The 23,939-nt window shown below is 50.4% G+C and overlaps 1 protein-coding gene across 1 annotated transcript; it reads right to left on the bottom strand.

The window, feature by feature from the left end:
* Positions 1-210: 210 nt before the first annotated feature.
* LOC144953277 (paired mesoderm homeobox protein 2B-like) lies at positions 211-23,064 on the bottom strand. Its single transcript, XM_078883848.1, has 5 exons — positions 22,836-23,064; positions 6,814-7,046; positions 2,785-2,883; positions 2,631-2,703; positions 211-221 (listed from the first exon to the last, which is right to left on the bottom strand). Exons 1-5 carry the CDS (start codon positions 23,062-23,064, stop codon positions 211-213), a joined length of 645 nt encoding a protein of 214 aa, XP_078739974.1.
* Positions 23,065-23,939: the final 875 nt, after the last annotated feature.

Here is a 23,939-nt window from a genome sequence, read left to right as displayed (position 1 = left end):
TCAGTGATTAACACTGAACCCTGTGGGGGGAGCCTTAGTCTGGCTCTGTGAGCCCCCCCAGTGATTAACACTGAACCCTGTGGGGGGAGCCTTAGTCTGGCTCTGTGAGCCCCCCCCAGTGATTAACACTGAACCCTGTGGAGGGAGTCTCAGTCTGGCTCTGTGAGCCCCCCCCCCCAGTGATTAACACTGAACCCTGTGGGGAGAGCCTTAGACTGGCTCTGTGAGTCTCAGTGATTAACACTGAACCCTGTGGGAGCCTTATTCTGGCTCTGTGAGTCCCAGTGATTAACACTGAACCCTATGGGAGCCTTAGTCTGGCTCTGTGAGTCTCAGTGATTAACACTGAACCCTGTGGGGGGAGCCTTAGTCTGGCTCTGTGAGCCCCAGTGATTAACACTGAACCCTATGGAAGCCTTAGTCTGGCTCTGCGAGTCTCAGTGATTAACACTGGAACCTATGGGAGCCTTAGTCTGGCTCTGTGAGCCTCAGTGATTAACACTGAACCCTGTGGGAGCCTTAGTCTGGCTCTGTGAGCCCCCAGTGATGAACACTGAACCCTATGGGGGGAGCCTTAGTCTGGCTCTGTGAGCCCCAGTGATGAACACCAAACCCTATGGGAGCCTGAGTCTGGCTCTGTGAGTCTCAGTGATTAACACTGAACCCTATGGGGGGAGCCTTAGTCTGGCTCTGTGAGCCCCAGTGATGAACACCAAACCCTATGGGAGCCTTAGTCTGGCTCTGTGAGCCCCCAGTGATTAACACTGAACCCTGTGGGGGGAGCCTCAGTCTGGCTCTGTGAGCCCCCCCCCCAGTGATTAACACTGAACCCTGTGGGGGGAGCCTCAGTCTGGCTCTGTGAGCCCCCCCAGTGATTAACACTGAACCCTGTGGGGGGAGCCTTAGTCTGGCTCTGTGAGCCCCCAGTGATTAACAATGAACCCTATGGGGGGAGCCTTAGTCTGCTCTGTGAGTAGTGGTGCTACTGGTGGTCTTTCATCATCACGGTGGCTATGAGATGTTGACTACCTCGCCTGGTACACAGGAGGTCGTGGGTTCTATCCCAGACACTGAGAGATGTTGACTACCTCGCCCGGTCTACAGGAGGTCGTGGGTTCAATCCCAGACACTGAGAGATGTTGACTACCTCGCCTGGTACACAGGAGGTCGTGGGTTCAATCCCAGACACTGAGAGATGTTGACTACCTCGCCTGGTACACAGGAGGTTGTGGGTTCAATCCCAGACCCTGAGAGATGTTGACTACCTCGCCTGGTGCGCAGGAGGTCGTGGGTTCAATCCCAGACACTGAGAGATGTTGCCTACCTCGCCTGGTACACAGGAGGTCGTGGGTTCAATCCCAGACCCTGACGATGCCTTCTGTTGCTGTAGATTTGGAGTCTGCCTCTCTCTCTCTCACTCAGCCCCCCCCCCCCTGAGTTAATAGATGAATAGAAGCTACCCTGCCCCCCCCCCCACAAGTCAAGGAAATTAAACTTGGAGGAGTGAGAGAGAGGCGACACCCCCCCCAGCCCTGCCCCCCCCCTCACCTGCCCCCCCCCCCAGCCCTGCCCCCCCTCACCTGCCCCCCCCCACCAGCTTTGCCCCCCCCCCCTACACACACAATTCAAGGAAATGAAACTCGGAGGAGTGAGAGAGAGAGGAGGCAGGCCCCTTCCCTCCGTCTCTCGCATCTCACCCCCCCCCAGCCCCTCCCCTAGCCCCCCCTCCCCCACCAGCCCCTCCCCCCCAGCCCCCCCCCCAACCCCCCCCCCACCCCCCCTACACACACAATTCAAGGAAATGAAACTCGGAGTGAGAGAGAAGAGACAGGCCCCCTTCCCTCCGTCTCCTCGCATCTCACCCCCCCCAGCCCCTCCCCCCCAGCCCCCCCTCCCTCCCCCCAGCCCCCCAGCCCCTCCCCCCCAGCCCCCCTCCCTCCCAGCCCCCCCCTCCCCCCCCAGCCCCCCCCCAGCCCCCACTCCAACAACTCCAACAGCCCTCCGACCGCCCTCTCAAAAGAGGCCTCCCTTGCCGAGAACTCCGAGTGATCTGTTGCCCGCCGTGCCATGGTGGTGCGCCCCGTGGTGGTGGTGCGCCACGTGGTGGTGGTGCGCCACGTGGTGGTGGTGTGCCACGTGGTGTTGGGCCACGTGGTGTTGGGGCCTGTGCAGAGACGACAGCACCGAGGCGAAGGGCCCAGCGGCTCCCAGGGCCTCAAGGCCTCCGCCGACGAGGGCGCTACCGGCGTGGCGACCAAAGAGGCCACCACCACCACCGCCGCCGCCACCGCCACCGCCGCCGCCACCACCACCACCGCCGCCACCACCACCACCACCGCCGCCACCACCACCACCGCCGCCACCACCACCACCAGCCGCCACGGCCGCCCAGTCGACGGCTTGGGCCTTGGGGCCCGAGCACTCGGCGAGCGTGCACGGCACGGGCGACGCCGACGAAGACGCCGCCGAAGACGACGAAGACGACGCGGCGGCGGCGACGGCGGTGGACGAGGAGGAGGAGGTAGAGGAGGTGGCGGACGAGGAGGTGGTGGAGGTGGTGGAGGAGGTGGTGGAGGAGGCGAGGTGGTGGTGGTGGTGGTGTTGTTGAGGCCCCGGGCTGCAAACGGCACCACCGGTGCTGTCTGGGTCGACGCGTTCGCCGTCATCGCCGTCGTCGTCGTCGTCGTTGTTGTCATTGTTTCTCTTGCAGGAGGAGGAGGTGGCGGCTGACGAGGTGGAGGAGGAGGTGGAGGTGGAGGAGGTGGAGGTGGTGAGCTTGGCGGCTCCACTCATCCCTCCGCTGGAGGCCGCCGTGGTGGCCGCAGCGGCGGCAGCGGCTCGCTCCTGCTTGCGGAACTTGGCACGGCGGTTCTGGAACCACACCTGGAGGGAGGGCCGGGGGGAGGTGGCGGTGGTGACGGTGGTGGTGGTGGAGGTGGTGGTGACGGTGGTGGTGGTGACGGTGGTTGTGGTGGTGACGGTGGTGGTGGTGGTAATCGTGGTGGTGGTGGTAGTGACGGTGGTGACGGTGATGGTGACGGTGGTGATTGTGGTTGTGGTGGTGACGGTGGTGACGGTGGTGACGGTGGTGACGGTAGTGGTGGTGACGGTGGTGGTGGTGGTGGTGGTGATGGTAGTAATCGTGGTGGTGACGGTGGTGACGGTGGACGTGGTGACGGTGGTGGTGGTGGTGACAGCAGAGGTGGAGGTGGTGGCGGTCATGGTGGTGGTGGTGATGGTGGTGGTGATGGTGGTGGTGGAGTTGGTGGTGGAGGTGGTGGTGGAGTTGGTGTTTCGGCAAAACAACCCCCTATCTCCTCAGTGCTGGATGGAAACGCTGTGGTGGGCAGTGCCGTCGGGGGAGGGCCAATTTAGATGATAACCCTCCACCTTCAATTAATTACCCCCAAACCACGATAAAAAAATTTAATTAATAAGCTTGTGCCAGAGGCCCCGGGGGGACAGGCGTCTATGACGTCTCCTGGCCAAACCCCATTTGGCGGAGCCAGGAGACTGAATCTTTACCCTCGGGGCTCCTCTAAAACGAACGCTCAATGTGGAGGAGAGGCTGCCGCTCCTCTGTCGGGAGCTGGACCGGTACCGCCTGGATCTCTGTGGCATTCAGGAGGTCCGGTGGACCGGCTCTGGCTCCTGCCACCATGAGGGGTGGGCAGTCCTCTACTCGGGGCAGGAGACTACTAAACAACAGGGTGTGGTTCTTCTTCTGAACAAAAGAATGAAGGGGGCGTGGAAGCGTGGCGGTGAGGTGTGGGAAGCTGTAAGCCCCAGGCTACTTTGGGCTCGCTTTCCCATCAACCAGAGGCGAGGAATGATGGTCGTGGTTACTTATGCCCCCATCAAAGACGAACATCCGTGGAGGGATGCAGGCAAGGCCGATGAGTTAGATGCCTTCTATGACCTCCTGTCACAGGTGCTGGCTAAAGTGGCCCCTCGGGACAGAGTAATCTTGTTGGGTGACTTCAATGCCCGAGCTGGTCATGATGCTGGCACCTGGTCTGGAGTAATTGGAAGGCATGGGCCAGATCAGTTCAATAATAACGGCAGGAGGCTGCTAGATTTTTGTGCAGCCCATGGGCTTGTAATTATCAACACGCTGTTCCGGCATCGGCGCATTTAAACAACATCATGGATGCATGCCGGGTCCAAGCAAGAACATCTGCTGGACTACATAGTGACGGACCAGCGGATGCGAGCCCATGTCCTTGACACCAGGACCTACCGTGGAGCTGATCTGCCCACTGACCATCGACTTGTCATCTGTAAGACGCGCCTGCCATTCTTCCACTCCGGTGGTGGGTGTACACCCAGGACCTCATTCAAACCCTTAGTGGCCTGGTCTCAGCTAGCTGATCAAAGTTAAAAGCGAGAATTTCATCATCGCTTGCAGCTGAGGTTGGCATCGTCCCCCACTCCTCCTGATGTCGAGGGGAAATGGGCGAGGTTTGGGACTGTGGCTCATGCAGCTGCAATGGCTTCTTTGGGTACACAGTCCAGACCTCCCCAGAGACCCTGGCTTACAGAGGAGGTGTTCAGGCTGGCTGAGAAAAAGCGACAGGCCCACTCTCATCGGCTACAGCGTCCCACGTCGGAGAATGAGGAGGTTTACCGCAGCCTTCGCTCGGAGGTTCGGAGAGCCGTGAGGCGCTGCAAGGATGGGTGGTGGTCGTGAGTTGCTGAGGAGATGGAGTCTGCCACAAAGGCCCGCTCTTTAACTCCATCAAAAGAGTAACCTGCAGCGCCACACCTATTACCATCATTCGGGGAAAGAACGGTGATCTAATCTCCGACCCCCAAATATTGGAAGAAGAAGTCACCCCCTGTGAGTGGCTGGCTGAGGTGCCATCTGTTGAGGAAGTACTGAAGGCGATCCGGAGTCTGAGACCAGGAAAGGCACCGGGCAGAGATGATCTCCCAAACGAAATGCTGAGGGAGGGTGGCGTTTGTGCACAGATTGCCCTACATGACATCATAACAACAGTCTGTAATTGTTGGAGTTAGTGGTGATGGTGGAGTTGGTGGTGATGGTGTTGGTGGTGGTGTTGGTGGTGGTGATGGAGGTGGTGATGGTGGTGGTGATGGCGGTGGTGATGGTGGAGGTGATGGTGGAACTGGTGATGATGGTGGAGGAGGTGATGGTGGTGGCGGTGATGGTGGTGGTGATGATGATAATGGTGATGGAGGTGATGATGGAGGTGATGGTGATGATGGTGATGTTGCTCACCCCACCTGCACACGGGCCTCGGTGAGGTCTATCTTGAGCGCCAGCTCCTCCCGTGTGTAGATGTCGGGGTAGTGGTGGTGATGGTGATGATGATGGAGGTGATGATGGAGGTGATGGAGATGATGGTGATGCTGCCCCACCCACCTGCACACGGGCCTCGGTGAGGTCTATCTTGAGCGCCAGCTCCTCCCGTGTGTAGATGTCGGGGTAGTGGTGGTGATGGTGATGATGATGGAGGTGATGGAGGTGATGATAAAGGTGATGATGGTGATGATGGTGATGATGGTGGAGGTGATGATAATGGTGGTGGTGATGGAGGTGGTGATGGAGGTGGTGATGATGGTGGTAGTGGTGATGGTGATGGTGATGATGGAGGTGATGGAGATGATGGTGATGCTGCCCCACCCACCTGCACACGGGCCTCGGTGAGGTCTATCTTGAGCGCCAGCTCCTCCCGTGTGTAGATGTCGGGGTAGTGGTGGTGATGGTGATGATGATGGAGGTGATGGAGGTGATGATAAAGGTGATGATGGTGATGATGGTGATGATGGTGGAGGTGATGATAATGGTGGTGGTGATGGAGGTGGTGATGGAGGTGGTGATGATGGTGGTAGTGGTGATGGTGATGATGGTGATGATGGTGATGGTGGTGATGATGGTGGTGATGGTGATGATGGAGGTGATGGAGATGATGGTGATGCTGCCCCACCCACCTGCACACGGGCCTCGGTGAGGTCTATCTTGAGCGCCAGCTCCTCCCGTGTGTAGATGTCGGGGTAGTGGTGGTGATGGTGATGATGATGGAGGTGATGGAGGTGATGATAAAGGTGATGATGGTGATGATGGTGATGATGGTGGAGGTGATGATAATGGTGGTGGTGATGGAGGTGGTGATGGAGGTGGTGATGATGGTGGTAGTGGTGATGGTGATGATGGTGATGATGGTGATGGTGGTGATGATGGTGGTGATGGTGATGATGGAGGTGATGGAGATGATGGTGATGCTGCCCCACCCACCTGCACACGGGCCTCGGTGAGGTCTATCTTGAGCGCCAGCTCCTCCCGTGTGTAGATGTCGGGGTAGTGGTGGTGATGGTGATGATGATGATGGAGGTGATGGAGGTGATGATGGAGGTGATGATGGTGATGATGGTGGAGGTGATGATAATGGTGGTGGTGATGGAGGTGGTGATGGAGGTGGTGATGATGGTGGTAGTGGTGATGGTGATGATGGTGATGATGGTGATGGTGGTGATGATGGTGGTGATGGTGATGATGGAGGTGATGGAGATGATGGTGATGCTGCCCCACCCACCTGCACACGGGCCTCGGTGAGGTCTATCTTGAGCGCCAGCTCCTCCCGTGTGTAGATGTCGGGGTAGTGGTGGTGATGGTGATGATGATGGAGGTGATGGAGGTGATGATGGAGGTGATGATGGTGATGATGGAGGAGGTGATGATAATGGTGGTGGTGATGGAGGTGGTGATGGAGGTGGTGATGATGGTGGTAGTGGTGATGGTGATGGTGATGATGGAGGTGATGGAGATGATGGTGATGCTGCTCACCCCACCTGCACACGGGCCTCGGTGAGGTCTATCTTGAGCGCCAGCTCCTCCCGTGTGTAGATGTCGGGGTAGTGGGTCTCGGCGAAGATGCGCTCCAGCTCACGCAGCTGCCCGCTCGTGAAGGTCGTGCGGATGCGCCGCTGTTTCCGCTTCTCGCACAGCAGCAGCGACGACGAGGAGGAGGAGGAGGTGGTGGTGGTGGTGGTGGAAGCCGGCTCCCCAAAGAGCTTGTAGGGGACTGTGGGGGTGGGGAGATGGGGGGGGGGTGGGGGGGGGGGTGGGGGTGATGGGGGGGATGGAGGGGGGGGATGGGGGGGATGGGGGGGGGAGATGGGGTAGATGGGGGGAGATTGGGGGGGGAGATGGGGGGGGGAGATGGGGTAGATGGGGGGGGGGGGGTGGGGGTGATGGGGTGATGGGGGGGATGGAGGGGGGGGGGGGTGGGGGGATGGGGGGGGGAGATGGGGTAGATGGGGGGGGAGATGGGGTAGATGGGGGGGAGATGGGGGGGGAGATGGGGGAGATAGGGGGAGGATGGGGGGAGGGGAGGAGAGATGGGGGGAGATGGGGGGAGGGGAGGGGATGGGGAGATGGGGTAGATGGGGGGAGATGGGGGGAGGATGGGGAGAGATGGGGGAGATGGGGAGATGGGGGGGGGGGAGATGGGGGAGATGGGGAGATGGGGGGGGGGAGATGGGGGAGATGGGGAGAGATGGGGGAGATGGGGAGATGGGGGGAGGGGAGGAGATGGGGAGATGGGGTAGATGGGGGGAGATGGGGGGAGGATGGGGAGAGATGGGGGAGATGGGGAGATGGGGGGGGGGAGATGGGGGAGATGGGGAGATGGGGGTAGATGGGGGAGATGGGGGGAGGATGGGGAGAGATGGGGGAGATGGGGAGATGGGGGGGGGGATGGGGGAGATGGGGGGGGAGATGGGGGGGAGATGGGGGAGATGGGGGGGATGCGGGGGGGGGGAGATGGGGGGGAGATTGGGGGGGTGAGATGGGGGGGGGGGGGAGATGGGGAGGAGATGGAGGGGGGTGGGGAGGTACGGGAGAGATGGAGGGAGATGGGGGAGATGGGATGAGATGGGGGAGATGGGATGAGATGGAGGGAGATGGGTGAGATGGAGGGGGGGGGGGGAGATGGGGGAATGGGGGGAGATGGGAGAGAGAGGAGGAGATGGGGGGGAGAGCGGGAGATGGAGGAGGGAGATGGGGGAGGGAGATGGGGAGGGGAGAGATGGGGGGGAGGAGAGAGGGGGAGATGGGGGAGGGAGATGGGGAGGGGAGAGATGGGGGGGAGGAGAGAGGGGGAGATGGGGAGGAGAGATGGGGGAGGGAGATGGGGGGGAGGAGAGAGGGGGAGAGAGGGGGGAGATGGGGGGGATGGGGGGGGGGGAGACTGAACTAGTTGTAGTGAGCGGGGGGGGGGGGGACAGTACTACTCATTTGAGGCTGAGTCGACCTAGGGGAGGCCCAGGACCGGTTCAAATAATCGCTGTCACTGATGGTGGTGTTGGCTGTGAGCGGGTCGCCGGGTTCGTAGCGCAGCGTAGCGCTAACCACTGCACCACCGCTCCCCACTGACACAAAGACAAAGATCCCCCGTGTAGCCTTAACAGACTGTAGGGGCAAGTGCTGTTAGCGAGCACCTATGAAGGCCGGAACGGCACACGAGGGGGTGGGTGGCCAGCACCACGCCCGACCGCCTTTGTCTCCCCAGTGGCGATGTTTACACACCGCACCAGGTACTCATTTAAGGCTAAGTCGACCTAGGGCAGGCCCGGGACCGGTTCAGATAATCGCGCTAACCGCTACACTACCGCTCCCCCCTACTGACACACACACACTGACACACACACACACTGACACACACACACACTGACACACACACTGACACACACACTGACACACATACTGACACACACACACTGACACAGACACACAGACACTGACACACACACACTGACACACAGACACACACACACTGACACACACACACTGAAACACACACACTGACACACACACACTGACACACACACATTGAAACACACACACTGACACACACACACTGACACACACACACTGACACACACACACTGACACACACACTGACACACACACACACTGACACAGACACACACCCTGACACACAGACACTGAAACACACACACTGACACACACACACTGACACACACACACTGACACACACACACTGACACACACACACTGACACACACACTGACACAGACACACTGACACACACACTGACACAGACACACACCCTGACACACACACTGACACACACACTGACACACACACACTGACACACACACACTGACACACACACAAATACACACACACCTACACAGACACAAACACTGACACACACACACTGACACACACACTGACACACACACACTGACACACACACACTGACACACACACTGACACAGACACACACCCTGACACACAGACACTGACACACACACACACTGACACATACATACACACACAAATACACACACACCTACACAGACACACACACTGACACACACACACTGACACACACTGACACACACACACACACACTGACACACACACACTGACACACACACTGACACAGACACACACCCTGACACACAGACACTGACACACACACACTGACACATACATACACACACAAATACACACACACCTACACAGACACAGACACTGACACACACACACTGACACACACTGACACACACACACACACACAAGTACACACACACACAAATACACACACACACACGCACGCAATTATATTTCTAAACAATGATATATATATACAATTATATACAAACACACACACTGAAATCCACAATTATATGCACGCTTACACACACACACGCACACAATTATTTACCCAATTAAACACACGCAATTACACATACAAGTAGATACACTTCAAACATCAGCAATGATGCGTGCACTCATGCACGCGCACACTCATGTACACAATTACATACCTGCCACGACACACACAGGAAATTGTAGTTTAACTCATAAATACAATCATACACACACACAACATACACGCACAATTATATAAACATCTAGCTTCACCACCACACCCGGCCGCCTTTGTCTCCCCAGTGGCGATGTTGACACACACAGACAGCAGTTACTCGGTTTGAGGCTGAGTCGACCTAGGGGAGGCCCAGGACCGGTTCAAATAATCGGCGGTGGGGCAGTGAGCGGGAAATCGAACTCGGGTCGCCGGGTTCGTAGCGCGGCGTAGCGCTAACCGCTGCACCACCGCTCCAAAGACAAAGATCCCCCGTATAGCCTTAACAGACTGTAGGGGCAAGTGCTGTTAGCGAGTAGCACCTATGAAGGCTACCGGCGCTGTGGCACACACGGAGACACAGACAAAGATCCCCCGTATAGCTTTCACAGACTGTAGGGGCAAGTGCTGTTAGCGAGCACCACCAATGAAGGCCGGCACGGCACACGAGGGGGTGGGGTGGCCAGCACCACCACGCCCGGCCGCCTTTGTCTCCCCATATTCTTAGTTTTTTTCGGTAAAGTCACCGTGTAGGTAAAACATCAAAATGAATGAAAATAAAATAAAAACAAAAATCACGACGTTTCGGAGGCAACACAAGTCTCCGTCATCAGGTGGGACCGTCACAGCCGAATTAGCTGCATCATCCGAAACGTCGTGATTTTTGTTTTTATTTTATTTTATTTTAATTAATTTTGATGTTTTACCTACACGGTGACTTTACCGAAAAAACTTAAGAAGATGGTTCCTTGCAGTCACGAAAGCTTCAAATCTAGAATTTGTCTCCCCAGTGACGATGTTCACACACACACACACCGCACCAGCTACTCGTTCAAGGCTGAGTCGACCTAGGGGAGGCCCAGGACCGGTTCAAATAATCGGCGGTGGCCGTGAGCGGGAAATCGAACTCGGGTCGCCGGGTTCGTAGCGCGGCGTAGCGCTAACCGCTGCACCACCGCTCCAAAGACAAAGATCCCCCGTATAGCTTTCACAGGCTGTAGGGGCAAGTGCTGTTAGCGAGTAGCACCAATGAAGGCCGGCACGGCACACGAGGGGGTGGGGTGGCCAGCACCACGCCCGGCCGCCTTTGTCTCCCCAGTGACGATGTTCACACACACACACACACCGCACCAGGTACTCATTCAAGGCTGAGTCGACCTAGGGGAGGCCCAGGACCGGTTCAAATAATCGGCGGTGGCCGCGAGCGGGAATCGAACTCGTGCCGCCGGGGTTCGTAGCGCCCCCCTCCCACGTGCGCGGGTCACGTGACAGATGTGACGTCACAGCTCACGAGCCGTGCAAAAAATCTCTGCGTTATTGAGCTTTCCCCACCCCCCACCCTCCGCCCGAAAAAAATGTATTTTTATATTTTTATAATTTGTGCATGGTGTACATTCTGCAAAGTACCCACATGGCAAATTTGCAATTTTTTGCATGTCGGGAAGTACGCTAAACATTTTGGACAGACACACACAATCACGACTTTGACTTTTTTTATACATATATATGGAGATTCAGAATGCATTTAAACCCCCGCAATTTATATATAGCGATAGTGTGTACACAGAATTATGCATACGCACAATATACTACATACACAATGATACCTAATTATATATAGCGATAGTGTGTACACAGAATTATGCATACGCACAATATACTACATACACAATGATACCTAATTATATGATCAAAAGTTTACACAATTACACATATTTACACACTCACAAACATACACAATAATACACACTGTGTGCAATCGATTATATACTGTGCCTACAATTATACACAATTAGACACTCACAATTACACACGATTGAATACATTCAATGCTATATTTGCATACACAGATATACAGACACAACTATAGACAATTGTACACACAGATACACAATTATACACTCACAGTTATACACAATTAGACACTCACAATTACACACGATTGAATACATTCAATGCTATATTTGCATACACAGATATACAGACACAACTATACACAATTGTACACACAGATACACAATTATACACTCACAGTTATACACAATTAGACACTCACAATTACACACGATTGAATACATTCAATGCTATATTTGCATACACAGATATACAGACACAACTATAGACAATTGTACACACAAATACACAATTATACACTCACAGTTATACACAATTAGACACTCACAATTACACACGATTGAATACATTCAATGCTATATTTGCATACACAGATATACAGACACAACTATAGACAATTGTACACACAAATACACAATTATACACTCACAGTTATACACAATTAGACACTCACAATTACACACGATTGAATACATTCAATGCTATATTTGCATACACAGATATACAGACACAACTATAGACAATTGTACACACAAATACACAATTATACACTCACAGTTATACACAATTAGACACTCACAATTACACACGATTGAATACATTCAATGCTATATTTGCATACACAGATATACAGACACAACTATAGACAATTGTACACACAAATACACAATTATACACTCACAGTTATACACAATTAGACACTCACAATTACACACGATTGAATACATTCAATGCTATATTTGCATACACAGATATACAGACACAACTATAGACAATTGTACACACAAATACACAATTATACACTCACAGTTATACACAATTAGACACTCACAATTACACACGATTGAATACATTCAATGCTATATTTGCATACACAGATATACAGACACAACTATAGACAATTGTACACACAAATACACAATTATACACTCACAGTTATACACAATTAGACACTCACAATTACACACGATTGAATACATTCAATGCTATATTTGCATACACAGATATACAGACACAACTATACACAATTGTACACACAGATACACAATTATACACTCACAACCATACACACGCAGCGATGTATGTAGTGATGCTGTATTCACAAACTTATTTGCACGCAATTGCAGATGATTATAGCCACAATTAAGCGTACAATTGCGTACACAATCATACACTGACAATTAGACGCAAGTTTACACGCGACAAAATACTTAAACATGCGCATGAAATTGTATGCGCAAAAAAATACGCACAGTTAAATTTAGATGTAAAGCTTCTTTCGTGACTGCAGGGATTCATCTCGTTGGTTCTTTCGGTAAAGTCACGTAGAAGGGAAGTAATAAAATAATAAAAATAAAACATGATAAAAATAAAACGTAATGAAATTTCGATGTAAAGCTTCTTTCGTGACTGCAGGGATTCATCTCGTTGGTTCTTTCGGTAAAGTCGTCACGTAGAAGGGAACTAATAAAATAATAAAAATAAAACATAATAAAAATAAAACGTTATTATATTTCGATGTAAAGCTTTCGTGACTGCAGGGATTCATCTCATTGGTTCTTTCGGTAAAGTCACGTAGAAGGGAAATAATAAAATAATAAAAATAAAACATAATAAAATACAATTCTCACGACGTTTCGGCCACAACGCAAGCAGCCGTCCTCAGGTGAAGAACAGGTCTGTCGGGAAGACAGCGTCTGAATGATTCATGATTCATTATTCATTCAGACGCTGTCTTCCCGACAGACCTGTTCTTCACCTGCGGACGGCTGCTTGCGTTGTGGCCGAAACGTCGTGAGAATTGTATTTTATTATTTTTCGATTTAAAGCTTTCGTGACTGCAGGGATTCATCTTCTTGGTTCTTTCGGTAAAGTCACGTAGAAGGGAAGTAATAAAATAATAAAAATATGTTTTATTTTTATTATTTTATTACTTCCCTTCTACGTGACTTTACCGAAAGAACCAAGAAGATGTATTTTATTATGTTTTATTTTTATCATTTTATTATTTCCCTTCTACGTGATGACTTTACCGTAAAGAACCAAGAAGATGAACACGCACAGTTATACACACACACACACACATTTATATACACTGTCATGCACGCAAATTATTTACGTAAGCATACACGCGATTACATACATACATTTTCGACACAATTTTGCACGCGATTATATACACTATTACACACACACAAATGTACACACACAATTATATACGTACAATTATATACGTACAAGAATGATATACGCAGAATTGTATACACACACACACACATATACACCATTTTTTTAATACGCTATATTACACTCGACATTATATACACAAAAGTAGATACACAATTATACACATTGCAATGCACGCAACGATATACACAACGACACACACTTGTACACACAATTAGTTACACGATTAAACATTTATATAAACAATCATACACGCGCCAATATATTCACAATGATACACACACTCGCACATACATATGCACACACAATAATATACAAACAAAGACAAAGATCCCCCGTGTAGCCTTAACAGACTGTAGGGGCAAGTGCTGTTAGCGAGTAGCACCCTATGAAGGCTACCGGCACGGCGATGTTTACACACCGCACCAGGTACTAGTTTCAGGCTGAGTCGACCTAGGGGAGATCCAGGACCCGGTTCAGATAATCAGTAGCGCAGCGTAGCGCTAACCACTACACCCACCGCTCCCCACACACACACACAATGATATACACACACAACGATATACGTATACAACGACACACACACACACACACAATCATACACACACACACACGCACGCGCTTTACACACACACACACGCAACTTTAATATCTACTCACAAAACACACGCAAATTGAACACGCAGATTATATATTATTGATGCGAAATGATACACGAAACATACGCGGGCAATTGGACGTGCACAATTGTACATCGGCACACGATCATATTCTCTTTGTGCGTTCAGTACGCACAAAGACAAAGATCCCCCGTGTAGCCTTAACAGACTGTAGGGGCAAGTGCTGTTAGCGAGTAGCACCTATGAAGGCCGGCACTGTGGCACACGAGGGGGTGGGGTGGCCAGCACCACGCCCGGCCGCCTTTGTCTCCCCAGTGGCGATGTTTACACACCGCTACACCAGGTACTCGTTTGAGGCTGATACACACACACACACAATTATACACAACAACAACAACAACCGCCATTCGCCATTAAGTGGCGGTGACGTCACCACGACGCTTGTGCCAGGCCAAGTGCACCTTGAGGCTACCACGTGAAGTGTCGAACGCCCGCTGGCAGGAGGTCACGGGGCAGACCCAGCAGGTGCCACGGGTCGACTGACCGAGATGACCGAGATGACTGGCTGATGCACCACCTGTGCCCCCTACTGTGCCAACTTGCTGTGCTTTATCCACCCGGCGCTCCGCTAGTTGTTGTGAGCGTCGCTCCTCCGCCCTCCGTTGTTGTTGGAGGGCGACTGCCTCCAACTGCCCAGTAGCGTCCTTCACGAGCCTCCTCCACTGAGGCCGATCTTGACACCGCTGGTACCAGTCACCGGCAAGTCCACTCAGCTCCACGTCCTCCTGTACCATATCACTCCATCTCTTCTCTAGCCCGTGCCGCACCCGTTTAGCCCCCTCGATCCGGCCGAACAAAAGCTGTTTAGGCATGCGGTGGCTGGGCATGCGGGCTACATGACCTAGCCAACGCAGCCTTGCCTGCCGGAGGAGCTCACCGATGGGACTTTGCCCAGATCTTTCAAGGATTTGTGAGCTCCTCACACAATCCAGCCTGGTTAAACCCAGGATGGATCGTAGGCAGGCCAGCCTAAATGTTTTTAACCGGCGAAGATGTTCCATTAGGGGGGACCACGTTTCGCAAGCGTAGAGAAGGGAGGGAATGACCGTGGCCGAGAAGACCTGAAGCTTCGTGCGGAGTGATAGTAGCTTCCACACAGCGTTACGCAACCGATGAAAAGATAATGCCGCTCGACTGATTCGGAGTGAGACCTTTGCTGCTAAACCGGAGCCGGTCATGAGCACACTGCCCAGGTATGGGAAACTCTCCACTCTTTCAAATATAGATTCTCCACTCTTTCTACAACTGCCCTATCACCAATTGGGAGTTGTGGGGGTGGAGTGTCCGATGGTACAAAATACCCAGGCAGGTGCTTAGTTTTAGTGGGGCTGATGGTAAGGCCCCACCTCTTTGTGGCAAGCTCCAGGTTTAGCAGCAGCGCCTCCAACTCCTCCTCTGCGTGAGCAACAATTACCAGATCATCGGCATACATAACGTGGTTGAGCAATAGAGAGCCATCCCTTGACCGCATTTGGGCATTGATCAGCCTCCCATTGTATCTGTACCAAATGAAAATTCCTCCGGTACAGCTATTGAAGGCTTCACGAACTACGTGGTCGAAATAGATGTTAAATAATGTAGGAACCAGAGGACATCCCTGTCGCACCCCCAAGGTGAACTGGGAAAGGCTCCGACTCCCGGCCACGTAGTTTTACCCGGGCCCACTCACCATCATGAAGGTTCTTAATGCGCGTGAGCAGAGGGTCAGGGACTCCGAAAGCACGAAGAACAACCCAGAGCCCAGGCCTACTGATGGTATCATAGACCTTGACCAGGTCAATAAAGCAGAGATGTAGGTCTTGTTGGAATTCCCTACATCTCTGCTGTAGCAGATGGACAGAAAATATGGCATCTGTGCAGGACCGCCCTTTCATGAAACCGCATTGGGGCTCCGCAAGCCTCTCCTCAGCGTGCCTAGCAAGGCTATGTTGAATAATCCTTGCCAAGACCTTTCCCGGCACACCGAGGAGTGAGATGCCCCTGTAGTTGTTACAGTCTGTGTGGTCTCCCTTCTTAAAGAGGGGGACCAGCAGGGCATCCTTCAAATCCTGCGGAACCCGTCCAATGGCCCAGACTGTTGTTATGATGTCATGTAGGGCAGTCTGTGCACAAACGCCATGCTCCCTCAGCATTTCGCTTGGGAGATCATCTCTGCCCTGTGCCTTTCCTGGTCTCAGACTCTGGATCGCCTTCAGTACTTCCTCAACAAATGGCACCTCAGCCAGCCACTCACAGGGGGTGACTTCTTTTTCCAATATTTGAGGCACCGCAGCCTCAGCAGGATCATCCCCACTTTGTCCCACAATGTTTTCCAGGATGAGGAATTTCCTCTCGCCCAGGACCTCAGAAATGCTCAGCAAATCTGCAAACCTGTTCCTGGGGGTCGGAGATTGTATCACCGTTAAATAGGGATTTGTGATTGCGGGCCATTGAGCCAGACTCCATCTCCTCAGAAACCCTACGACCACCACCCATCCTTGCAGCGCCTCATGGCTCTCCGAACCTCCGAGCGAAGGCTGCGGTAAGTCTCCTCATTCTCTGACGTGGGATGCTGTAGACGATTAGAGTGGGCCTGTCGCTTTTTCTCAACCATCCTGAACACCTCCTCTGTCGGCCAGGGTCTCTGGGGAGGTCTGGACCGCGTACCCAAAGCAGCCATTGCAGCTGCATGAGTCACAGTCCTAAACCTTGCCCATTTACCCTCGACATCAGGAGGAGTCGGGGACGATGCCAACCCCAACCGCAAGCGATGATGAAATTCTCACTTGCAACTTCCATCAGCTAGCTGAGATCAGGCCACCTTAGGTTGGAATGGGGTGCTGGGTGTACACCCACCACCGGAGTGGAAGAATGGCAGGCGCATCTTATAGATGACTAGTCGATGGTCAGAGGGCAGATCAGCTCCACGGTAGATCCTGGTGTCAAGGACATGGGCCCGCATCCGCTGATCTGTCACTATGTAGTCCAGCAGATGTTCTTGCTTGGACCTTGCATGTATCCATGATGTTGTGTGGATGCACCGATGCCTGAACAGCGTGTTGGTAATTACAAGCCCATGGGCTGCACAAAAATCTAGCAGCCTCCTACCGTTATTATTGAGCTGATCTGGCCCATGCCTTCCAATCACTCCAGACCAGGTGCCAGCATCATGACCAACTCGGGCATGTGAAGTCACCCAACAAGATGACTCTATCCCGAGGGGCCACGTTAGCCAGCACCTGTGACAGGAGGTCATAGTAGGCATCTGACTCATCGGCCTTGCCTGCATCCCTCCACGGATGTTCGTCTTCGGTGGGGGCATAAGTAACCACGACCACCACTCCTCGCCTCCAGTTGATGGGAAGGCAAGCCCAAAGTAGCCTGGGGCTTACAGTTTCCCACACCTCACCGCCACGCTCCCACGCCCCCTTCATTCTTTTTTTCAGAAGAAGAGCCACACCCTGTTGTTTAGTAGTCTCCTGCCCCGAGTACAGGACTGTCCACCCCTCATGGTGGCAGGAGCCAGAGCCGGTCCACCTAACCTCCTGAATGCCACAGAAATCCAGGCGGTACCGGTCCAGCTCCCGACAGAGGAGTGGCAGCCTCTCCTCCGCAGTGAGCGATCGAACATTCCACGTGGCCACACGAAGTGGCTTTTTGTTGTTTCTGGAGGAGCCCCGAGGGTGAAGATTCAATCTCCTGGCTCCGCCAAATGGGGTTTGGCCAGGAGACGTCATAGACGCCTGTTCCCCCCCCGGGGCCTCCAGCACAAGCTTTTTATTAGACGTAGTTTAGTGGTAATTTATTGAAGGTGGACGGGTTACCAGCCCCTCGCACCCATCCAGAGTCCCCGTTTAGCCGCTGTGGTGGTCACAGACGCCATGAGGGGAAAGGCCAATGGGCATTGGCCCTCCCCCCACGACACTGCCCACGACAGCGTTGCCCGTCCGGCACCACGAGGAGGTAGGGGGTTGTTTTTGCCGGACATATATACACTCACACAAACACGTACATATATACACACATAGTACACACACACACATATACATAAACACGTATACACAAACACATATACACATACAAACACACACATGTATACACATATCTACACACACACATACACACACACATACATAAACACGTATACACAAACTCATATACACATACAAACACACACGTACACAAAGATCCCCCGTATAGCCTTAACAGACTGTAGGGGCAAGTGCTGTTAGCGAGTAACAGCACCTATGAAGGCCAGAACGGCACACGAGGGGGTGGGTGGCCAGCACCACCACGCCCGACCGCCTTTGTCTCCCCAGTGGCGATGTTCAGTACCACACCGAGCTAACTCATTTGAGGCTGAGTCGACCTAGGGGAGGCCCAGGACCGGTTCCGATAATCGTCACCGGTGGTGTTGGCGTGAGCGGGAATCAAACCCGGGTCTCCGGGTTCGTAGCGCGGCGTAGCGCTACCCGCTACACTACCACACCAGAATGAGGATCTTCATTTAGAACGCGGTAATAAATCCGATAATCCGTGAAGCTCTTTGTCGCAGACGGCAAAGCGGTGGCGGGGGGGCGGTCAGAACAACGCCCCAGCAACAAACCCCGTGACACTGTGCGCAACGTAGAGTATAGTGTAGTGTATAGTAGTGTAGTGTATAGTGTAGTGTATAGTAGTGTAGTGTATAGTGTATAGTAGTGTAGTGTATAGTGTATAGTAGTGTAGTGTATAGTAGTGTAGTGTATAGTGTATAGTAGTGTGTAGTGTAGTGTATAGTGTAGTGTATAGTGTAGTGTATAGTAGTGTAGTGTATAGTGTGGTGTATAGTGTAGTGTATAGTAGTGTAGTGTATAGTAGTGTAGTGTATAGTGTATAGTAGTGTAGTGTATAGTGTAGTGTAGTGTGTAGTGTAGTAGTGTATAGTGTAGTTTGTGTAGTTTATAGTGTAGTGTATAATGTAGTGTGTAGTGTATAGTGTAGTGTATAGTGTAGTGTATAGTGTAGTGTATAGTGTAGTTTGTGTAGTTTATAGTGTAGTGTATAGTGTAGTGTATAGTAGTGTATAGTGTAGTGTAGTGTATAGTGTAGTGTATAGTGTAGTTTGTGTAGTTTATAGTGTAGTGTATAGTGTAGTGTATAGTAGTGTAGTGTATAGTATAGTGTATAGTGTAGTGTATAGTGTAGTGCATAGTTTATAGCGTAGAGTATAGTGTAGTGTATAGTGTAGTGTGTAGTGTATAGTGTAGTGTGTAGTGTAGTGTATAGTGTAGTGTATAGTGTAGTGTGTAGTGTATAGTGTAGTGTGTAGTGTATAGTGTAGTGTATAGTGTAGTGTATAGTAGTGTAGTGTATAGTGTAGTGTATAGTGTATAGAAGTGTAGTGTATAGTGTAGTGTATAGTAGTGTAGTGTATAGTGTAGTGTATAGTAGTGTAGTGTATAGTGTAGTGTATAGTGTAGTGTATAATGTAGTGTGTAGTGTATAGTGTAGTGTATAGTGTAGTGTGTAGTGTATAGTGTAGTGTATAGTGTAGTTTGTGTAGTTTATAGTGTAGTGTATAGTGTAGTGTATAGTGTAGTGTATAGTGTAGTGTATATAGTATTGTGTAGTGTGTAGTGTAGTGTATAGTGTAGTGTATAGTAGTGTAGTGTATAGTGTAGTGTATAGTGTAGTGTATAGTAGTGTAGTGTATAGTGTAGTGTATATAGTAGTGTATAGTGTAGTGTAAAGTGTATATAGTAGTGTGTAGTGTAGTTAATAGTGTCGTGTATAGAAGTGTAGTGTATAATGTAGTGTATAGTAGTGTAGTGTATAGTAGTCTATAATGTAGTGTATATAGTAGTGTAGTGTATAGTAGTGTATAGTAGTTTGGTGTGTAGTGTATAGTGTAGTACATAGAAGTGAAGTGTATAGTGTAGTGTATAGTGTATTGTATAGTAGTTTAGTGTGTCGTGAGTGTAGTGTATAGTGTAGTGTATAGTGTAGTACATAGAAGTGAAGTGTATAGTGTAGTGTATAGTGTATTGTATAGTAGTTTAGTGTGTCGTGAGTGTAGTGTATAGTGTAGTGTATAGTGTAGTACATAGAAGTGTAGTGTATAGTGTAGTGTATAGTGTATTGTATAGTAGTTTAGTGTGTCGTGAGTGTAGTGTATAGTGTAGTGTATAGTGTAGTACATAGAAGTGTAGTGTATAGTGTAGTGTATAGTGTATTGTATAGTAGTTTAGTGTGTCGTGAGTGTAGTGTATAGTGTAGTGTATAGTGTAGTACATAGAAGTGAAGTGTATAGTGTAGTGTATAGTGTATTGTATAGTAGTTTAGTGTGTCGTGAGTGTAGTGTATAGTGTAGTGTATAGTGTAGTACATAGAAGTGAAGTGTATAGTGTAGTGTATAGTGTAATGTATAGTAGTTTAGTGTGTCGTGAGTGTAGTGTATAGTGTAGTACATAGAAGTGAAGTGTATAGTGTAGTGTATAGTGTATTGTATAGTAGTTTAGTGTGTCGTGAGTGTAGTGTATAGTGTAGTGTATAGTGTAGTACATAGAAGTGTAGTGTATAGTGTAGTGTATAGTGTATTGTATAGTAGTTTAGTGTGTCGTGAGTGTAGTGTATAGTGTAGTACATAGAAGTGAAGTGTATAGTGTAGTGTATAGTGTATTGTATAGTAGTTTAGTGTGTCGTGAGTGTAGTGTATAGTGTAGTGTATAGTGTAGTACATAGAAGTGTAGTGTATAGTGTAGTGTATAGTGTATTGTATAGTAGTTTAGTGTGTCGTGAGTGTAGTGTATAGTGTAGTGTATAGTGTAGTACATAGAAGTGTAGTGTATAGTGTAGTGTATAGTGTATTGTATAGTAGTTTAGTGTGTCGTGAGTGTAGTGTATAGTGTAGTGTATAGTGTAGTACATAGAAGTGTAGTGTATAGTGTAGTGTATAGTGTATTGTATAGTAGTTTAGTGTGTCGTGAGTGTAGTGTATAGTGTAGTGTATAGTGTAGTACATAGAAGTGAAGTGTATAGTGTAGTGTATAGTGTATTGTATAGTAGTTTAGTGTGTCGTGAGTGTAGTGTATAGTGTAGTGTATAGTGTAGTACATAGAAGTGTAGTGTATAGTGTAGTGTATAGTGTGTTGTATAGTAGTTTAGTGTGTCGTGAGTGTAGTGTATAGTGTAGTGTATAGTGTAGTACATAGAAGTGTAGTGTATAGTGTAGTGTATAGTGTATTGTATAGTAGTTTAGTGTGTCGTGAGTGTAGTGTATAGTGTAGTGTATAGTGTAGTACATAGAAGTGTAGTGTATAGTGTAGTGTATAGTGTATTGTATAGTAGTTTAGTGTGTCGTGAGTGTAGTGTATAGTGTAGTGTATAGTGTAGTACATAGAAGTGTAGTGTATAGTGTAGTGTATAGTGTATTGTATAGTAGTTTAGTGTGTCGTGAGTGTAGTGTATAGTGTAGTGTATAGTGTATTGTATAGTAGTTTAGTGTGTCGTGAGTGTAGTGTATAGTGTAGTGTATAGTGTAGTACATAGAAGTGTAGTGTATAGTGTAGTGTATAGTGTATTGTATAGTAGTTTAGTGTGTCGTGAGTGTAGTGTATAGTGTAGTGTATAGTGTGTTGTATAGTAGTTTAGTGTGTCGTGAGTGTAGTGTATAGTGTAGTGTATAGTGTAGTACATAGAAGTGTAGTGTATAGTGTAGTGTATAGTGTATTGTATAGTAGTTTAGTGTGTCGTGAGTGTAGTGTATAGAGACACTGCTAGTGAGACACTGGGTAGTGAGACACTGGGCACCACAACCAATGACACCACCACCACCAGTACCACCACTAACCAGTACCACTACCACCACCACCACTACCACCACCACTACAACCACTACCACCACTACCACCATGACCACCACCACCACTACCACAATGACTACCACCACCACTACCATCAACTACAACCACTACCACCACCATCACTACAACCAACTACAACCACTACCACCATTATGACCACCACCACCACTACCACCAACTACCACCACTACCACCACCACAACTACCACCAACTACCACCACTACCACCACCACCAACTACCACCACTACCACCACCACCAACTACCACCACGATCAACACCACCACCACCACTATCACCAACAACCACCAACAACCACCACCACCACCACCACTAGCACCAACTACCACCACTACCACCATGACCACCACCACTACCACCACTACCACCACCACCAACAACAACCACCAACAACCACCACCACCACTCACCCGCTGCGTACGATCCGCCGTGATCCCTCAGCGAGCCCAGCGAGCAACTCCCAGGCCCCAGGGCCGAGCAGGGAGTCCCCGGGCCGAATGGCGCCCGCACGGGGCCGTACTGGAACCCCCCTGCCTGGCTACACGAGCCAAAGTCGGTATAGGATCCAGGCAAGGCCGAGGCTTCCATGCCCGCCATGCAGGACTCGTAGGCGGACGTGTTGAGGTAGGGGTAGTCCATGGCTGCCCGGTCTGGGCGAGGTCGCGGCGCTGTCCCTGCAGGCAGGGGGAGAAGGTCGCGTGAGTTCGAGGACTCGTGGAGTCGCTGATGTGAGGCCTATGAGGGCCCATGGCTGGATGGGCCTATAGGCCTATCCAGCCATGGGCCCTCCACCTGAAGACGGAAACTTGTCTTCTTGGTTCTTTCGGTAAAGTCGTCACGTAGAAGGGAAGTAATAAAATAAAAATAATGAAACGTAATAAAATAATTCTCACGACGTTTCGGCCACAACGCAAGCAGCCGTCCACAGGTGGAGAACAGGTCCGAAACGTCGTGAGAATTGTATTTCATTATGTTTTATTTTTATTATTTTATTATTTCCCTTCTACGTGACTTTACCGAAAGAACCATGAAGATGAATCCCTGCAGTCACGAAAGAAGCTTTACATCGAAACGGAAACTTGTGTTGCCTCCGAAACGTCGTGATTTTTTTTTTTTAGTTGTGTTTTATTTTACTTTTATTAATTTTCATTTTTTACCTACGTGACTTTACCGAAAAAAAAACTAAGAATATGAATCCTTGCAGTCACGAAAGCTTCAAATCTAGAAATAGGCCTATCGGGTTATAGAACCCAGGCCTATAGGCCTTGCCTATAGGCCTTGCCTATAGGCCTGAGGCCTATAGACTCGGGCTTTATGTACCTCATAACTGGGTTCTAAAGACGTGGACTATGGAGATCTGGGTTATGGAGATCTGGATTATGTAGATCTGGGTTATGGAGATCTGGATTATGGAGATCTGAGTGATAGAGATCTGGAGATCTGGGTGATGGAGATCTGGATTTAGAGATCTGGGTTATGGAGATCTGGGTTATATAGATCTTGAGATCTGGGTT

This window comes from Lampetra fluviatilis, chromosome 73 (assembly GCF_964198595.1).
Source record: "Lampetra fluviatilis chromosome 73, kcLamFluv1.1, whole genome shotgun sequence".
NCBI classification, from domain to species: domain Eukaryota; kingdom Metazoa; phylum Chordata; class Hyperoartia; order Petromyzontiformes; family Petromyzontidae; genus Lampetra; species Lampetra fluviatilis.
The sequence above is the reverse complement of the archived record's forward strand: the minus strand, read 5'-3'. Positions and strand labels throughout refer to the sequence as shown.